The sequence below is a fragment of the Apteryx mantelli genome, chromosome 1 (genome assembly GCF_036417845.1).
Source record: "Apteryx mantelli isolate bAptMan1 chromosome 1, bAptMan1.hap1, whole genome shotgun sequence".
Classification (NCBI taxonomy): Eukaryota; Metazoa; Chordata; class Aves; order Apterygiformes; family Apterygidae; genus Apteryx; species Apteryx mantelli.
The window spans coordinates 133080387-133099876 of record NC_089978.1 but is presented as its reverse complement, the minus strand read 5'-3'; the positions used below and the strand labels follow the sequence as shown (position 1 = coordinate 133099876).

Below are 19490 nucleotides of genomic sequence, written 5' to 3'. Positions count from 1 at the left end.
ATATATTCTACCTATTCTAGTTTTGATAGATAGTACCTTTCTTAAAAGGTATTTATGTGCTCACAAGGTAGTCACAATGTAAAGAGGTATTTTCTTACAATTACATAAGTAGTTCCACATGAAATTGCATTAAAAGAAGGGCAGAAAGTTGAAACACTCATATGTCAGGAAACTTTAAAATTCCAGGGAACCTCTTAAATCTGACTCATTTTCTTTCTATTTTATAGTAGTTTTAGTCATGTGATACCATGGATTATTTTTCTTCAGATTCAGATTTCTTCAGATAATCTCATTTTTTTAAGGAAAACTGGTACTCGCAGATAACGGTGTAAGTGAGCAAGAGCATGCATCTTTGCATGTTCCAAGTGAATCAAGGCCCAGCAACTGAACACATCACTTAATTCTGTGGAATCAGTAGCAAATGTTGGTTTCAAGAAAGGTACTTACCTGCCAACTTTAATGATGCTTAAAATTTCTGGATATACAGGGCACTGCTAATCTTCAAAATTTGTCCCCAGTCACTGTGTATACATGCCATGAGATGAGAATATTGTTAGCTTTAGAGTTTACTATTTTTAAGAGGTTTACTAACTTACTTTTTTATCAGCAGATTATTACTCTGGCCAAAGCTATCTTTAATAGTAGCTAACCAAAACTACAAGCATCATAGAAATCATCAGAACCCCAACATTTATTGCCAGTTTCACATTATCCTCAATGACATTGATACCACAATGACATTGATAATGATGACATTGATAACATTCAATAGCATCGATTGGTGAAGTGTGAATCAATCACTTCCCTCCACTATATGCCAAGTAGCAAGATATTCTCTAAATTTGTCAAGAACCTACTTTGAATTCATATTTATTTGTACCAAAGAAATGGAAAATCTTGTTATAGACAACTCATACGTGGCTGAGATGATTGTTTCCTCTTTCAGAAGTTTTTGCAGGCTTGTATTTAGAACATTCGATGCTCACTTTAGTCATATTTTTGAAGGCTTTCTTCAAAATCCATGAAAGCTGGGAGGTTTGTTTATTGTTTTTAAATTAATATTGAGAGTACAGGGAACACAATTAGTATCCTAAAAATGTACAGTGCATTGTCACTGACTCGCAATCTTGCATTCACAAATTCTGCTTTCGGTGGTTATGTTCTGTGCAATGGGGAGCTTCGCTGATATATGCGGCTGGCCAATACATGGTGGAGGGTATATCCCGCTGCTAAAATAAAACACCCCAGAGTCTGCCAGTGAGTATTTCTGACGGTCCATAATGTACAGATCTGACCGGATTTTCCCGCGTCTGGCCGAGGACCGTCTCTGGGACCGTTCGCCAGTCAAATGTCCGAGTCCGGCCGCGGAACAGCTGCGAAGGCGCCTTTCCCCCCAGGGAAACGCTAAGTAATCTCAACGTGCGGCTACGCCTGCCCTCTCGTGCAAAATAACGTGCAAATAGTACAAGGAGCACCTCCTCCCGGCGCGACCGGCAGCACGCACCGAGGTGCCGGCGCCGCGGTACCAGCCGTTTCGGAGGCGGTCACCCCTCACACGGCTCCTCGAGCGGAGCCCTGCGCGGCTCCGCGGCGGGGGCGGGCTGGGACCCCGGGGCAGCGGCGGGGCCGGGGGGAGGGAGGGCTCCGGACCGTCTGTGCGGAGCGGGCAGGGGGTCGGGGCTGAGCGGGAGACGGCGCGGCGGCGGGGGGCAGGGAGCGGCGCGGAGCCGCCTCCCTCCCTCCCTCCCTGGCTGCTCTCACCGCCCTCTTTCCTGCTACCTCGCTGCTCTCTGCGGCAGGAAGTTGGAGAGGGGGTAGTTTCGCTCCGCGCTGCTCCGGTCGCGGTTGGACCTGGACTGGGCTGGGCTGGGCGGCTTTTCTGCACCCGCGGAGCCTGCCATGGGGACGTAGCGGGCCGCGGAGCCATGCCGGGCGCGGCGCTGCCCCGCGGCTCGCTGGGGACGGTAAGCGGCGGCGGGACCCCTGCCCTGCCGCCCCCCCGGAGACGGGACAGGACGGGACGGGACCGGGCTGCGCCCCGCCACCGCCGCGGAGGGAGGCGGCGGCGTGATGGGGCGCTTTTCGGGACGGACACAGGGCGTGGGGCAGCTCGCCGCCGCCCGGCCGCCGCGGGCGGGGGCGCGGCTGCTGGCCCGGTGTCCTGGCCGGTGGCTGGGCTGCGGGGCGCCTCGCCCCGCTCGGTGCCCGCCGCCTTTCCCTGGCGCGGGCGGGGGCGGGAGGCTTGCAGGGCAGCTCTCCCTTCACTCCTTTCCGTAGCAGGGCTCTCCATCGTTTCGGCTCTGATGACAGCCTGGCTCCTTGTTTCGTTTTCTGCCCCTGCTCTCCACGGAGTTTATTTCCCCTGGCGGCAGCCCCATCGCGGCCGCCCCCGGTGCGGGGCGGGGGGCGCAGCCATTTTCTGCCGCGGAGCGGGAGCCCCGGGGGGTGCGCGGTCACGGCGGGGGCCGCTGTAACGGCCGGAGAGGCGGCGGCCTGCCCGTCCGCGGGCGCGGGAGCAGCTAGCCAGGCGGCACCAGCCTTGTCTCCAGGCACCTGTTCATTACGGAGGGGCTAAGAGATTAAAGGTGTCCCGGAGCTCCGCGGCCGGGATGTGTGTGTGTGAGAGAGAGGTTAGTGCCCTCCCGGCGAGGTTTCTTGCCGCGGCCCGGGCGGTGCTCCCCCGCCTGCCGGCGCCTGGGTGTTTGCCTCGGCGGGCTGTTTCCGGGACTTGCTCCTGAGTCAGTGAAAACGCAGTCGGATTTACAGGAATGGGGATTGTTTCCTGGAGTTAGGGCGGCTTTTAACTCCTTAGCTGCTAGGATGCCTTGGCGCCGAGGCCTGCCCCGTCCCCGGGGCGTGCTGAGGAGGTCTCGCCGGCGAGGGCTGCCGGGCAGAAGACGGAGGCTTTAATTTCGTTCCCGTTGCCGATCCCTGTTCGCAGGGATCGGGGACGAGCTGAGGGCAGAGCGGTGCCTCCCCTGACTCATGCTCGTCTCTCTGGGCCGTGCGGATAGTCAGACACGGGTCTCTGCGTCCGTCCTGTGGGGAACTGGGTGGATGTGGCGGTGTTACTAGAGCAATAAAAGCTTTATTGCCGCTTTGCAGGCTTTTAAAAAGTTTGGGATTGTCCCTTCGTCCCAAACCATGGGATTTTTGAAAACAAGTTTTCCTTAGATTTGCTGTTAAATCTTCTGTAGCCTTCCTGGGTGTCTTAGATCAAGACTTTTAAGCTATTCTTTTTAATTGTGAGGATGAAAAGGTTTTTTTTTTTTTTAAGAGATTTGAAAGTCTTATGAGTTGTCTGACTGTTAGAGGCGAAAGACCACAGAGCATCAAGAGATGGGTGACAAAACTGTGAAGAGTAGGGGTGGAAACAGTTCATGCTAAATACCTTGATGATGCAGATCTGGCTTTACAAATGGGTTCTGTTGCCCTCTTTCCAAAAGCCCCCAACACAGCTTGTAAAAGCCATTCCATTTGTTAAGCTGAGTTTGTCTGTTCTTCATTTTTTTTGATTTTTGTTAACATTACTCAGCACTATGATATATGTGTAAATTCTCATGTAGAATTTACAAGGTCACGCTTTTTGTCCCTGAATCCCTGAGTATTGTAGTAACAAACACTTGCACTGCACGAGAATTGTAACGTTGGTAAGTTGTTAATTTGCTGACAAAAAGTTTTGATTACTCAGAAGTTACTTTCTTCCTTTTTTTTCTTTTCTTTTTTTTGCACTCTGAAGCTTTTGGAAACCAGGTAATAAAGTTAAGGTGTAGAGTACTCCTACTTCATAGTTTGAATTCTGCTGTCTTGTCAGTGCGAGATGCAGCTCTTAACTGTGGATCACTTACCTGTCTCAGGACCTAGATAAGACACGTCAGCCACAAAATGTGCCAAAACCATTGGGTTCTCCCAGCTCGTTGTCTTCAGATAAGTGATGTGCTGCAGGAAGGGTGTCCTTTAGTAGGATTTTTTTGGGGGGGACTTTTTCATACTTGCATATGGTCATTCCAAGTTCTCAATTACACCACACATGCACACGCTACAGATTATCTGTTTCTTTCTCATAAAATCATATTATTTTCTTCAGCTTTACAATTTGCACTCTGTTGCATGCCCTTTTGTCTTCCGTTTACTTTCCATATCCGTCTACATTAGCCCTCTGGGCCTTTTTTACTTCCTTGATGGCCCCCTTCTAGTCTTCTGATTCTTGCATGTTTCCTCTGATTCTTCAGAATTTCCTGTAATTCCTTTCCACAAATTTTCTCTCTTTGCATGCCCTTAACTTCATTTCCTGGTCCTCTCTGTTCCCCTATGTGCTCCATAATTATCACAGAGGGGGGGAAGAAAAGACCACTGTTGTCCCTAAACTCAGTGTGTTTTCTGTCTCATTCAGACAATTTATAATGGCAATCTCATTTATTAAAGGCAGTTCACTCTTATGAGGAAAAAGGACAAAATAGCTGTAAGGGTGCTTCTGGCTTGGTTTGGTTTGAAGGTGAAGGGAGGAATTGCAATTTTAAAGTTAGGAGCCATGTTATATAAAGATTGAAAACCGAACCACTAAGTTCATCATAAGAACTGTTTGGCCTAGTATCCTCTTTCCAATAGTGGCCAAAAGCAGATGTCTACCAAGGTTTTTAGAATTGGGCAAGCATGCAGTAATGAAAAATAAAAATACTTTCCCAGTTTCCAGTGATCTGTGACTGTAGGGATTCCCGAGTCAAAATGATGCCTTCGTATTTAGGATCCCTGAGTATGTTTTTCTGCCGTCAATGGACGGGATCACTTTTGGAAGCCAGACATGCTGCCAGCAGCCCCAACGCTCCTTGGCAAGGAGGCCCGCACCTCAACTGAGTGTTGGCTCACCGTATTTCTTTTGGACCTGCCTCCTGCTTGTTTTGTGTGCTTCGTTTTGGAAGAGACAGAGAACAACCATCCCAGTTCATCTTCTCCATGGCATTTGTGAAGTTAGGGCCCACTGTAGTATCCTCTGCTTGGTTCTCTCTTTTACAGACTGGTGTTTTTAATCATTCCTCTTCTGACAGCCGTTCCGTACTACTGGTCATTCTTGCTGCCTTTCTTGATATCTTTTCTGGGCTAACCATGTCCTTTTTAGGATTGAGGGGCCAGAACTGCGCTCAATATTCAATGCATGTGTTCATTATGCATTTATACATTGGCATAACAATATTCTCTGTTTTGTGCTCAAATTCTTTCCTAATAACTCCTAGCATTTGAATGCATTTCCGATTGCTTTGTCCAGCCAGGTTACCTCCATTTTTTTCTGTTTGTTAATCTAATTTTATACTTTTGATGACTGTCTACTTCTAGCCAAGTGGGACACATTCATATCTGGACCTATGACAATTTCAACTACTTTATAATTAAGTTCTCACAGATACCCATTCTCATCAGTTTGTATGCCTTTCCTTTCCAAGTAATCCTTGTATCGCATTAGCGTTATTATTTGGAGTAGAAAACTTTGTCATCTAACTCCTTATCTGTTTCTTTAGTCATTACGAAATGGCTTTGCTTTTATTTGGGACAGATGTCTGGTATTCTGTTCCATATTCTTGGCCTTGCCCCTTGGATAACTGAGTATTTTCTTCCAGTCCTTGGTAACACAGGCCTTTCTATTGCAGTCTTCGGAGCCTTGTGATAGAAAGAGTATCTCAAAACGACATTGCTCCATGTTTCCATTAAAACTAGCAGAAATCTGTCAGTTCTGATGAATAGAGTTCAGCATGGGACAATTGTCTGAATCCTAAAAAAAAAATCACCTAGTGTGGCAGGGAGCAGCCAAAGTGGACTGCTAGAGGCAGCGGCCTCGCAGGCTGGGATCAAGCACTAGTGCCCAGCTTAACAGCAGCTCCTGAGCGAAGGGTGGAGGCCACGGCTGAGGCTTCAGTAGCCCTTGCCCCTGCCGCTCTCTGGTTCAGGGCTGTGCAGCTGCACTGCCGGAGTGAGCCCTGAGCCCCGGCTGCCAGCCCCCGAGGGTGTGTGCATGCGCGTGGACATGCGCTCAGGGCCCTGATGTAGTGTTCGCTGCTGCGTCCTTCAGTGAAAAAGTAGCAAGTTAATTTCTTGTAGTTGCAATTGCTTCCTGATCGCTTCCTGACTTTTTCTTTTTTCACTCTTCCTCATCTGTATTAATATGAAATAAGCACTTTTATTTTATGCGTGTATACACACCCCCACACCCCCACACACGTATTCACATGTGCATGCATTTTATAATATGAAGTTTATGATCTTTTTAGATAAATCACAGTTTTTGTTTTTTTTTTTAATAAGAATTTATAAGGTCCTTCTCCATTGCGTGAAAGCTATTGTCCGTCTACTGGTTTTAGGCAAGGACTGAAATAAAGTACTCCAGCATCTAATGTTCATAAAATGGAGGATTATTTATGATGATAGCTCTTGTATCCTTCCTTTGACCTTTCCAGGTTTTAGCGAGCAGTGAGAAAAGCTTCCTGTAAATGTTGCTTTAATACACATTTCTCAATGTTTAAAGCAGAAGTTCTGGTTTCCCATGCATCTCTCTATATTGAACTAAAAAATGCGAGCCTTGGGGAGCTTTTGATAATGGCTGAAGCAATCAAAGAACTTAAGGGAATCTTGCATCCTGATTTCTTTGGTAGTTCATTAGTCTGAGTGGGATCTCTGCTTTCTTCCAAACTCCCTAATTCTAATGACTCATCTAAAAGAATAACAGATTACCGATATGTAGATTACTTGTGCATTGGTGTATACCATGTCAAACTCTTAAGCAAAGGACAGTTTCATGCTTTATTAAGAAACATTTGAGAAATTCTAGTGACTTGTAATGCCTTTTATTTGCAGGTATGTAATTAGTTTACAAATTGAATTTGCAAAATGGAAGCTTATCTTCTTGAGAGTGAAGCAATTGCATAAATTGTTGGGCTGGGAAATACTTTGTTACATGAAGAATATGTTAGATATGTACAAAAAAGGAGTAAGCCTCCTAATCACAGCTCTGTGCAGGGAGGGAAACAGGCCCAGGAGGGCCAGGCAATGCAAGGCTGAGTTGGACAGGGCAGATGATACAGGGCTGCGGTGTTTGGTATTACCTAGCCTTGCAGACATTGGCAGGTGCTTAAAAAGTGGTGCTGACATTGCTGCTCATTGTGCTGCGTTTCAGTTGCAGTACTTTCTTTCTCCCTGGCCTGAAAACAGTGCTCTCAAATGTCTCTTTTTATTTCCCTCCCATTTTTGTCTTTTTTGCCTCTTGTTGCTTTCTTCACTCGTTGGCTGTTTCTTCCCTTGACTTACTCTGCATAGATATCACCCTTCTTGCAGTTCTCTGTGCACGGTCCGGTGAGGTAGAAGCAACAGCAGGGATGTGAATCATAGTGGTGGCAGCACCTCAAGCATATTTGAGGCTGAAGATGGTGCAGGGGCTCGTAACTTCTGCCTCTGCTGCCAAAATTTTGCACAGAAAGGCTTGGGGGCTTGTGCGGCGTTTTTTGCTGTAGCTGTCAGCCAGGAGGTGCTTTGGGGATGTGAAAAGGAGCTGGAGTTGCTTCACACTAACAACAGGAATGTGCAGGGTACCTAGCTGTCACGCCAATGAGTGGAATAATTTAAGGAAATGGCATTCTTGTCTTCATCTTCAACATTTTGCTTATTTCTGCAGCAGTTTCAGAAGTGAAGCCTAGAGTTTCTGCTGACTCTTTTTTCCTGGGCAGTCCCCGCTAAAAAATGTGAATCACCGGTGTGCATGATGTGGTTTGGTGGTTTGAACTATCATTTGCCATGGTAAATACTTGCTGTCCGCTGTTCTAAACAGCATTGATTAGCAGGTACTCGCTCCTTCTCCTAACGAGTGTAATTCGAACGTCACATTGTGAATCTGACAGTGGGAAGTCACTTTATTCACTAAACTTTGCCCTGGTGAGCTGTTATTCATGATGAAGGGCTTCAGTGCTTGATACTTTTCTGTATTTCCTGAATTCTGTAAAGTTTGTCATGGATATAAAGTAGCATAACTGCTTGATGGTTTGGGGAGCTAAGATGGTATTTTTTTTCCTGTGTGAGTGATTTTTCTGGAAGGCCAAGTCATTGGTTGTGAGTCACTTGAGGTCTGGGACTCTTTGTCATTCCTCAGATCTTGATCAGCAATAGTGAATGTGTTAATTCTGGCATGATTACACTTAAAACCATGCTTTCACTTAATCTGAATCACTGAAAACACCTCTCCTGTTTTCTTTTGTGCTTGGAGATGTATCTGAGCCATCTCATGTTTCCGGCTTGAGATCTTCCATGCTTTCCTCTGCTTATATTACTGACTTGGTTGACTTCTGGGCCAGCAGTATATATTCCCATGTTGGAGGATTAATCATTGGCTGCAGCATCAGTTTTTTTTGTTTTTTTTTTTTGTTACTGTCAGAACATCTGTGTGAGTGATCTTTCACCCATTTTCCTGCAAAGCAAAGCAATCTTGCAAGACTGTCAGCTGCTGAAGTGAGTTTTCTTTCTTACCAACTTATTGTTGGAGCTTTTACCCTGTGGTCAGTGAATTAAGTCCTCAAGTGGTAGTTATTTAAATACCTGATCTTTTTTCCCTGTTCACAGTTTTGGCAACTGATGTATTTAATATGTCCTCTGTATGTCGTTGCTCTCTGTAATTTTTGAAAAATGGGTTTCTTGCTTTGTCAGAGTTGGAAACTCCTACCCTTTCTGAGGTTTTTAATAGCTTGTGTGTGCATAACTTTTCCCCCAAACCTTTAATTTTGAGAGAGAAACAGGACAGCACAGAACTGTCGGTAGCCACCTCATTTGGCATATCCTTTCTTACACTTGCAACCACAGAATTTGTATCAGCATTGTGGTTTACCCTTATTGTTTTACTTTTCTTTTGTTATAGCTCTCCTAGCTGAAAAAGCAAAAAGAAAACAAACCCCCGAAACTATGTCTGTACAGCTAGGCCTTACAGCTTTCAAAAAAGAAACACAGGAAAACACTATAGTGTAATGTAATAAAACTCAGTGTGTGATCTCATGGAAGGGGGGGGTGGTATTTATTTTCAAAAAACGTGAGTTGATTTTTATGCATTCACATTATCTGATACATAGATTTCATTTGCTCACATGCTCAGCAGCACACTTGGAGGCACCAAGGTGCGTATATCCTGATGGTGTGGCCAGGATCACTTGCGTGCAACACAGAGGGCAAGGGATGCCAGCTGTCAAGTCCTTGTCACCTCTCTGGGGGTCTTCTTGATTGCCAAGGGCAAACTAGTTTTTGGACAGCTCTTTTATACCCTTCAGGGACCACCACCTGGTAGGGGGCTGAGCCACTGCCTTAGAGTCTTGCTGACTTCAGGCTCTGTAAAACTTAGGCCAGGTTGTTGCATGTGTTTTTTTTTTTCTTTTCTTTTTCCCCTTGTTTGAATGCATGTTTGAAATACATGCCTATGGTTCTGTTTTACTGCTGGGCCAATGGGGAAAGGAATCGGGGAAAGGAATCGTGTATGTGGTATGCTGCAATGTTGTTGCTATCCTCCTGGTGTCAGGATGCAGGGTCTTCTGCTGATGACTCATCTGTGCTGCAGTCCTACCAGTGTGTGGGCCTTGACATAAACAGTGCATTTCTCAATTTCACTGCTGGGAATGGTGTCCTGAGAACAGTGTCCAGCGAATGGTGTCCTTCATGATCAGTACAGGCCGTTCTTTTAACCATTTGCCTGCTGTTTCTTCTGGTACACACATGTGCATTTACATACGTACTGCAGTTGCACCAATCTTAATATTTCTGTTAAAATTCTCTACCACAGCCATCTCTAAAATGAAAAATAACAAGTAAAGCTTAAAGGAAAAAAAAGAATGTTCTTTTTTTTTTGTAGCAGGCTGTTCAGACTGAAAGTTAACAGCTTCATTTAAAAAGGAGAAATATATGGTTCAAAGGGGAGAAGTTAAAAACCTAGCTTTCCCACTTCTCCTCTAGAGCTGGCTTCCTTGGGAAAAGTTTTGGAAGCTTTGCTTTGCGTACAATGAGATCCTCCTCTGTTTTTTTTTTCCACATTTCTCTGGTTTATTTATTCATTAGAAATGTAAGCATTGGATGCGTTCTTCTCTCTGGAAATGTTTCTAGATTGAGAGTCTTCCCGTGATCCTCAATAAAAGCATTCCTTTGCTCTTGAGTAACTTTCCTGCAAGCTGCAGCATTTTCAAGGCATTTTGTCTATAAATCATCCATCATGAAAAGCATTTGCTTTATATGCAGTCAGCTTGTCATAGAGGCCATCGTATGGCATATTAATAACACAGATGACAGACGTGGCTTTTAAATTGTTTTTTCTAAATAATCTTCCCCAACACTTTTGTCAGTTGAAGGTCCTGCTGTCAGAATTGGTCAAGTCAAATGAACTTGCTGTAATGATAGGGTTGAATTGTCAGTGCTGAAGTCAGCTATGCAGTCTGCCGGGGAATGTAAGTTCTTCTCACCTTGTTTCTCTTTCTCTCTCTCTGTGTTTACAGGTGATCTTAACATTTGTTTGTGTGTTGACTGAGGAATCTATAGAAATTGCTCCAGTGCCGTATATGCTGCAAGCCCGTCGGGTAGCTTTGGATGGAAGAGACCCCTTTAACCCCTTAAGGAGAGAAAAGAGGCAGGTGCAGTGTCAACTAGGACAATACCTACATCCCAAAGAGACCCATTGCTGCATGAGGTGCCATGCAGGTACATTAGAGTGAAATAATTAGAGCAACAGTGACCTTTGCCTGAGAGGTGTTCACCTGTCCTGCACTCTTGAGCTAACTGTCTCGGTCCTACTCAGTGCTGCTTTTCTTTGGTAGTAGTTGCTACCCAGAGAAATTCTTATTTCATATCTCTTCTTCCCTTGGTGTCCTTCACACTGATGGGATGAAGTATACCCTGGCCTTTTGCCATCAACTCTAAGTTTTCTTTGAGGAATCAGTGACTCCTGTTGACCCTAAGACAAAAGTGTTTGTCTTCCTGACAGATCACTTTTAGGTGATTCTTTTGCAGGTACCTACAAGTCAAAAGACTGTGAACGGCCTGACCAGGCACCTGTCTGTCTTCCATGTGCTAATGGCACCTTCACAGCTGTGGATAACACCATGTCTAAATGTTTCCAGTGTACGCAGTGCCGTTCAGGTGAGTCATCTATGGGACCTGAGGAAAGTTGGTGGTGGTGGAGGGAGGGGGGCTGGAGAAGGTGACAAGGTGGGTGAGGAAGAAACTTGAAAAAGTAAGCAACTGAGTGGGCACAAGCACAATGTAGGGAAAGGGATTGGGGACAGCAGGAATGAGGGTTAGAAAGTTAGTAAACTTCAGTTAGAGGCACAATTTGCAGGCCTTTTTGGTCTTTCCCCTGGGAAGATCAAGGAATAACAATATTGGCCATTATAATGGGTGTCTCAGCTGAAGGTGAGGGAAGAAGGTGATCATTTTTCCTTTCCTTTTTTCAGATTTCCAGCAGATAGTAGAGACCCCATGCACCCCAAAGCAAGATACTGTATGTGGCTGTCGGAAGAATCAGTATCAGACTGGCCTGTCTGATCTCTTCCTGTGTAGGAACTGCAGCACATGTGTCAATGGGATCATTGCCAACTGTAAGTGTGGCACAGATATGGCTCCAATATAGACATAAGTACAGGCATCTGCTGCTGGGATAGACATTAGCAGCCCTCTCTTCACTGCAGTCCCTTGCCCTGAAGTGATTTTAGTTTTTGGAACAATTTTTACTCCTTTTTATCTGTCCTCTTTCTCCAGAAGGGTTTTGCCATTTTTTTGCCTGCCTTGGCATCAATCCCTATTTTCTGTCATAGGTTTTACCTTCTTTCTGTCCTTGAATGTTTTCTCTTCTTGGCTGTCGTGAGGAAAGTTTTTGCTTAATTTCAATACCTCTGCTTGCATGTACTGAAGCAAGGTCTTGTGATCGAGAGCAGATTTCCTACTTGCCTTCCTTTTTTGTCTCTATGTGAATATTTTTCCCAATGATCTGAAGGGATTTCATTGCATTTCCCTCACCAACTATTGGAAGGACCTTCAGAATGTATGAGCACACGCTTCTTTCATACAATCACTGAAAGTTTTAGGCTGGGAGAGACCTCTGGAGGACATCTAGTCCAGCTTCCTAGCTTCAAAGCTAGACAGGTTGCTCAGTGCCTTGTTGAGTTGAGTTTTGAACATCCCCAAAGAAGGTGATTCCCCATTCTCCCTGGGCATCTGTTCCAGTGCTGAACCATCTCAGAAGAAAATCTCTGTGTCCAATTGCAACTTGTGGCCATTGCCTCTTGTCCTTTGTCTGTGCCACTCTAGGAAGAGGCTGGCTTAATCTTCTCTGCAAGTCCCTTTCCCTCCACACCCTATGTACAGGAAGACTGCTGCTCTTGTTGTTATTATTATAGGAAGACTGTGTTTTTTATGCCCTGGTTTGATGCCTTTCCCTTCTGCCTTATGCCACTCCTTTCTCTTCTCCCCAGACCTGGAGCCATGTTAATTCTTCTGATTATTTCTGTGACTTAAAAAAATTTTTTTTTTTTCAATTCCCCACTCATGCCATAGAGATATGTGTTGTGTGGAAATGTAGTGCTCTGATTCACAAGTTAGGGATATCCCTATTTCTAACGGCCAAAAGTGCCACTGGTCCCAGTGCCCAGGTGAACTGCTTGACAGTCAGCTGCTGAACCACCACAGTGTACAGTACAGTGTTTTAAAGTAAAAAGCTGCCCGGGTAGTGCAGGAATGTACCCAGTGGCATTTCTTCATCACTACTGTGATCTGGGGTGGTGTAGATGTCTAGGAGAAGCACCCATGTTAGCTGTCCCAAACTGCATCATCTCTACTCGGGAATCAGAGATCTTAGCCCCTGTGCTACCTTCCACCTTGCTCCGTAGTATAATTCTGTACATGTCCCTTCAGTGCTCCTCACCTTGATGTCCTAATGCTGTTCTTCCTTTTTTGAAACTTCTGCTTTGCCTGTCCACTTCCACATCTCTTAACCTAACTAGTGTGACTTTTACTGTCCCGTAGGTGAATGCCTTCCCTCTGGTGCTTAGTGATTTTTCTCTGTCACAATCTCAATGCTTACACCCATCCTCAAGGGTCATTGTCTTACCCTGTTCTTGAGCAATTTCCTTCCCTCTTGTCTGGTGTAGAACTGTTTTAGTCCTGCCCCTCACTTGCTGCACAATACATCCTGCTTATTCTACTGGCTTTTTATCACCCCTCATGTAATTTATGTCCTTCATCCACTTACTCTTAAGTTGTCTGTTCCCTCCCACACTTGTTTTACCCAATTTCTATCCTGTGACTTGCTTAGAAGCAATAGCTCCTCCATTTCTTTCTGCTTCCATTCACAGCAGAGCATATCACAATAGCAATATGTGTGTCCCATGTCTTGAAGTGATTTCTTGCTGCCCTGAACTGACTTCCCCACTAGCCTCAGCTGCTCAGGAACCACTTCTCCCTCATCTTTGCCTGACTAATGTGATTTCCCCTTCCTGTCATGCTTGAACTAGAGTGACTTTTCCCCCCATTTGCACTAGAACTACTTTTGTTCTTCAGCCCAATCTCAGCTGCACTATAGCTTTTTCCCCTTTGTCAGACTCTACAAAGGTTCCTGACCTACCAGGACAGTGATATCCTCACCTTTATTTTGTTTTTTGCTCCCCCTGTCCCCAAACATAGACTGAGTCCTCTTTCTTCTCTCCAGTTGTAGTTCTCCAGTCTCAAAGTGAGATTATCTTCCACCCATCTTTGAGTGAATTCCCCCCCCCTTTTTTTTTCCTTCTCAGTCCCACCTACAGCAACATCTTCCTGTTTTCTCTACAGGTTCAAAAAACAGAGACACAATTTGCAGGTGTAAGCCTGGATTCTTCCTGACACTTAGTAACACTTGCAAGCCTTGCAACAGGTGAGTTTTTGTCTCTGTATGCCTCTCCATTGAGTAGTAGAGACAGCAGACACCAGCCCAACAGGTGTAGTGACTTGTGAGGAATGAATTTTCCTCAAAGCTCTGTCCATCTTGACATAACTTCCCAAAATACGGGCCTTCTGGAGGAATGGGGTCCCCTCACTGGCCTTGCCCATGCAGGCATCAAAACACTAAGAACTGAAAGGTTGGTAGGCACAGTGCATGGCTCTGCTTTGCAGGCTCCGGCTGACCTGTCTGTTACTTAGGATTGTTGCAAATGGCTTGTGTCTCGCTCCATGCATGCTCAGATCTCTGATGTGCTCTTTCAGCTGCCTTGAAGAAGAATGCCTGCAATGTCATAGCCCAGTGACTACCTCACCGACTCCATCTGGGCTGCGTGAGTACTGGGGAAACTGAGGGACAGCGGGATCTCTTCAATATGTGCTTTTGTTTTGTCAGCCCCTTCTGCCGACCCATTATTGCTTTCTCTACTCTCTCAAGCCAGTGTTCTTTCTTTTTCTCATTATCATCTGCATGGGTTCACTTCCTTTTCTTTTTCTAGCATTTACATTTACCTTTTCCTTTCTCATTCACTCACTCATTTGCCTTCTTTGTTTTGTCCAGATGGCAGCCTTGTCCTTGGCATCATCGTTGCAATATTTGTAGTTATCTCTGTCCTCTACATTGTAAATAAAGTGGTGAAGCTGGTCCAGAAAAATGGGATAGTCTCTTCTTTCTACTCCTGTGGTGAGTATAGCAGACTCTGCAGTGATACTAATTGGGATGGACATCACAGTGTGTGTGAGGGAAACGGTGGGATCCCATTACTCTGCTTTGGTGCAAAGCCAGAGGAACATGAGTACTCAACAGCTTAGTTTATTGGTGCAGTTCTTGCAGTTCTGCATCCACACCCATGCTGTGCCTGGAAGTGCATGTGAGCTCATTGCTGGGAGATGGGCAATTTTGCTATAAAATCTTGTGAGGTCAGGACTGTGAATAGCTGCTTTCCTGTCTTCTCTGGGAAGAGAGGAAGTGAAAATAATTTCTGTCTTTTTCTTTAAAGTTTCTTTGCCGCGGACAAGCAAAGAGCCAGCGTCTGAGGTGAGTAAGACGATGGGTACAGGAACATCCCCTCTACTTTTAGATTTCAACCATGTGAACCTGAAATCCAGAGTAACATTGTTCCCTGGGGGCTGTTTTCAGGGCTCGTACTTTCAAATAAGCTGAGTAATAGGGTTGTTTAACTTGAAAGTCTTTCCTTCTAGAGGAGGGAGCCATTTCACTTTGCTTCCTCTCTACTAGTGGTTGCTTTTCAAACTCCTGGCTTTGTGCTCTTTTCCTTATGAATGCATTTTTTTTCAGACATCTGATCCTTAGTCCTTTTTTCTCCCTACATATCCCAAGCTGAGAGGATTTAACTCATTGAATTTCACTTTATATCCTGGCCCCACAAGTCTCCCAGTGCTGCTTCACAGTGTTCTCTCAGGCCCAATATTGCTCTGCAGTTAAGAGGGCCCAAGCAATAGTCAAGGTGGTGTTCCCACAACCTTATGGAGAAGGATGATGGAAAGGTGGCACCTGAAGCTTCTAGAATAGTGATGAATCAGGCTCCCAGCCTGATTGAATTTTGCAAAGAAACACTTCTTCCAGACCACCATTTTCTGATGCCAAAAGAGTTGAACTCCTCAGTTTGTGCTGAAAAGAAATGCTTGGTGCCTTGTGCTCAAACAAGGCATATAGGAAGGATTAAAGCCTCAGCACTTGCTCCACAGCTATCTTTGCTACATTTTAGTATATGGAAATAGTGGTTCCTTACAGGAGGCAGGTGTATTGTGCTGCTGTGGGGTGATGCCAAAGTAAAAACAATATCTCTTTCAGGTTGAGGTAAAAAGGAATGTGACTTCCATCGAGTCCCAGAAGGAAACAGTTTTGTTAGTGAATGCACCACCACCATCAGCACCGATGCCACAAAGTTCACACGAGCTACCAGACTGTGTCAGACCTGCGAGGAAGACGCAGCTTCCAGACAGTGAGTGAAACTCCCCCATCCCTCCCCAGGCAAACCAGAACTTGGCTGTGCAGATTTGGCTAGGAGGATGTATGAGAGATTCTGCCAGGTGTACACGATGTGTGTGTGCTTCATGCACAGCACAGTACAAAGGCAGAAGCAGGCCCAGAGCCTGTGAGCCTGTATATGCTAAACATCTGCAGGTAGCCTGCCTGCTGCTTTTTTACCTGCCAGCAGAATGGACTGTCGTGTGCTGACGTGCTGTCAGTCTAATGCCTCTGGGATGGTGGCCTGAATGATTTTTTTGCAGGAATGTGTGGCAGCAAGGGCCCTGCTGCATGCATGCTTAACTCTGCTCATAACTTTGCACAAGAGCATATGGAAGTAACCCATTGTTGGTTAGTAAGAGTGAGTCTGGATGTCACGTGGGTCTCTGTAACTACTCTGTAGATGACCTGAACAGGAGGGGGCAAGGCACCACTCAGCCGTGGATTGTTCACAGCACTCTTCAGGCTGCAGAACTGTGGTTCTCACACTTTATTTCTTCTCTTCTCTCAGGCCCAGCTATTCTCTACACTGTGGTGGATCACGTGCCGCCATCTCGGTGGAAAGAGTTTGTGAGGCGTCTGGGGCTGAGTGACTATGATCTAGAGCGAATTGAGATGGAGCATCGGCGTATACGAGATGCCCAGTATGAAATGCTTAGACTGTGGAAACTGCAGATGGGCCATGCAGCAACTGTGGAACGTATAAGCTGTGTCCTCAACCAGATGGAGCTGAGTGGTTGCAGTGAAGCTATTCAAGAGGCATTGCCAAACCAGAACTCTCTTCAACCTTGCAGCCTTCACTGCCATCCTTAATCTACTTCTGCTTTAGTTCCCCTTGCTATGACTGTTAAAAGAGGATCATAACTCCCTTCCTTTCATTTCTTCCTTTTCCCATACCTCCCTCTTTCTCTAAACCTTCTCAAGTGAGTTTGTTGGAGGCAGCAACAGATAATGCCAGAGGAAGGTTGAGGTTTGCTTGTCAACCATCATGTTGTTCAACACCTTTAAACCAAGAGAGACCTCTAGAACAACTCCTTTTCCAAAAGGGGAAAGCACCTCATACAGGAAGTGGTGTGTGGACTCCGACCAAAATGCAAAGGGGAACTCGGAGTGCTATGTGACTTCATAGCTCAGCTACTCTACGGACAAGTTGCTGCTGAAACAGGTGCCCTGCCCCCACCACGTGGCAGGTTAACAGTAACAGTAGGGTGACTTGGCTGAGCTGATTTTTCAAATGGTATTCACTTAACTTTTTGCAGATCTATTTTTCTGCAAGATCAGGTAATTGAACTGGCTCACATTGCAGCCCTTTGATTGCTAAATATGACTCAAGGGAAGTGGTGGCAGGACATGCCCATTTCTGGGAGCGGGAGAGGATTGCCCCCTTTTGGTATCAGCGAGTTATCAAATTGGCTTTGCTGCAGGTCAGCCTGCACCTTCAGCCTTCTCACCATGGCAGAAGAGTAATGGAGATTTGGAAGTGGTGGCTCTGTGAGAAATAGGAACATGTCCTTTCCACACTCCCTATTTCCCTCAGGTTCAAGGGGAATAAGGATTTCAAGCCAGTGGGTCAGCTGGGAGGGTTGGTGCTTTTTCTCAAGTTCTTTTCTGCACCTAGAAACCATGTAAGATAGCATTAACAAAACACCTGCCTGTCTATTTGTCCAAGTGCAGGAGTGGGAAAGAATGCGTGTGTGTGTGAATGAAAAGGTACCTATGTACCTGGTAGCATGAGACATCTGCAAATCTGTACTTGCATACAAGTCAGTAGGCTTGTGTCCACCTGCTTATCCATCTCTGAGTGATGTGCTGAATCTGATCTAACTGCAAATGGGACTGTGTATATATAATTTTTTAGCAACTGTTGAATAACTTCACACTACTTCCCAGACTCCATCCTGTGAGTGCTACTTGGGTGTAAGAGACATTATATACCATCTCTGGGCTCACACCATTGCTTTCTCACAGGTGTTACCCTGGATGAAGCAGAAGTAGCAAAAAGCAGTTAGCCTGGGTCAGGTGCAGGTCATCCACACACTTGTGAACATGGATTTTTTTAGTCTCTTGTCTCTAGACCAGAGAGAAATTTTCTATTGTAAATACACTAAGCGCTCTGAAATAAAATACTTATTTTTAACTCTGTCTCCATTTTGGTTTTGTCCATATCATCTCTTCTGTGACTGGTGGTGGGAGCAGAGTGTGGGGAAAGACTTCCGTAAGTGTTGAGAGTGGATTGCAACTGAGGTGGAATTCTGGGCCAGTGAAAAGAAGGCTCTGAACTTCTGTAGATAAAACTCAGCTGCCCTTAAGTCACAGGAACTGGCTGAGGGCAGGAAGTAGGACTGAAAATAGGTCCAGTTGCAGGTCTTCTCAGATATTTGAGAGTCAAATGGGATGCTAGCATGTTTTAAATGAATTTTTAAACAACATAGAATGAGTCATTTTGATTAATATTTGGATTTTTAAAGAGAGTAAAATACCTTTAAGGAAACTAATAATAATAGATTGTATTTTAATATTATCTTATAAAGATATGTTTTTACCTGAGGAATCAAAACTCTGTATTAGGGCAGTAATGACCATTCCTACTGCATACAAAAAACCCCTTGAAACTTAGAAGTGAAATGTCGCCAAGTTCATGAAAGTCAGTGACAAAGCCAGGAACCAAAGTCAGTTTTAATTCCCAGTTCAATGCTTTGTTTGCTATGCTTATTTATTACTTTTTAATTAAGCTGTTTTGCACAACATGATACTTATACAGGTCGACAGTCTGAGCTGATTGCATGGAGATTATCCACAGAAACATCATTCTTTTAGCAAGTGTGGGATTACAACCCACCCTTAATCCCACTTGAGTGATTTCTGTGCCAAGGAAGAAATTAGTAGGGTCCCATTTCTAATTATTGCTCTAAAAATTAATGAAACCCAATAACAAAAGTTACTGAAGTTACTGAAGTTATGTGTGCTCTATCCTGTATACCTCATATAATCATTTAAGGTTTAATGGTTTATTTTTAATAGTTTAAAAGCCAAAGCCATAGAAGAGTGAGAAGACAAATTAAGAAATTCTGTGGTGTGCTTTTAAGTGATGACATCAGTGAACCTCTGCAAGGAAGGTGAGTGTTACTGCTGGTCAGAAATGGATGTTGTCCTGTAAAAATAACTGTATAGAAAAGTCTTGGAAATTGTTTGAATCGTTTAATTTTTCTGAGTTTTATCTTCTTTTTCTCCCCTTTATGGAAGGGTATGGAACATGAAAGATGGTGAAAAACATTTTCCTTCTGTTCTCTAACTTGAAGAAGTTTTAATTACATTGTTTCCTTTTTTCTTTCCCGTGGGAAAGTAGCACATGTAAAAATAAGGGTTTTTTTGTTCTCTGTGGTATACATGTCTGCAGACACATAGAATAAAAGCTTTTTATCAATACTAGCATCATTTTCCCTCAAAGCCCTCAGTCAAAATATTACATTTGCTATGCAAAACTCCAAAGTCAGATTTTCAAGAATGCCTGTGAAACTGTAATTTGTTTGTA

At 44.7% G+C, this 19490-nt stretch overlaps 1 protein-coding gene across 3 annotated transcripts; it reads left to right on the top strand.

Annotated features, from left to right (window-relative positions):
* The first annotated feature begins 1760 nt into the window (after positions 1–1760).
* On the top strand, positions 1761–18095 carry TNFRSF1A (TNF receptor superfamily member 1A). Of its 3 annotated transcripts, none has more exons than XM_067302285.1 (10): positions 1761–1964; positions 10500–10701; positions 11011–11139; positions 11454–11597; positions 13822–13903; positions 14233–14300; positions 14528–14650; positions 14967–15004; positions 15782–15932; positions 16470–18095. In XM_067302285.1, the coding sequence occupies exons 1-10, from the start codon at positions 1926–1928 to the stop codon at positions 16769–16771; spliced, it is 1278 nt and encodes a 425-aa protein (XP_067158386.1). In that variant the 5' UTR covers positions 1761–1925; the 3' UTR covers positions 16772–18095. The 3 variants fall into 3 exon arrangements, with proteins under 3 accessions (XP_067158386.1, XP_013813620.1, XP_013813621.1); XM_013958166.2 differs by lacking the exon at positions 1761–1964 and adding an exon at positions 2580–2630; XM_013958167.2 differs by lacking the exon at positions 1761–1964 and adding an exon at positions 3595–3650.
* The last annotated feature ends 1395 nt before the right edge of the window (positions 18096–19490 follow it).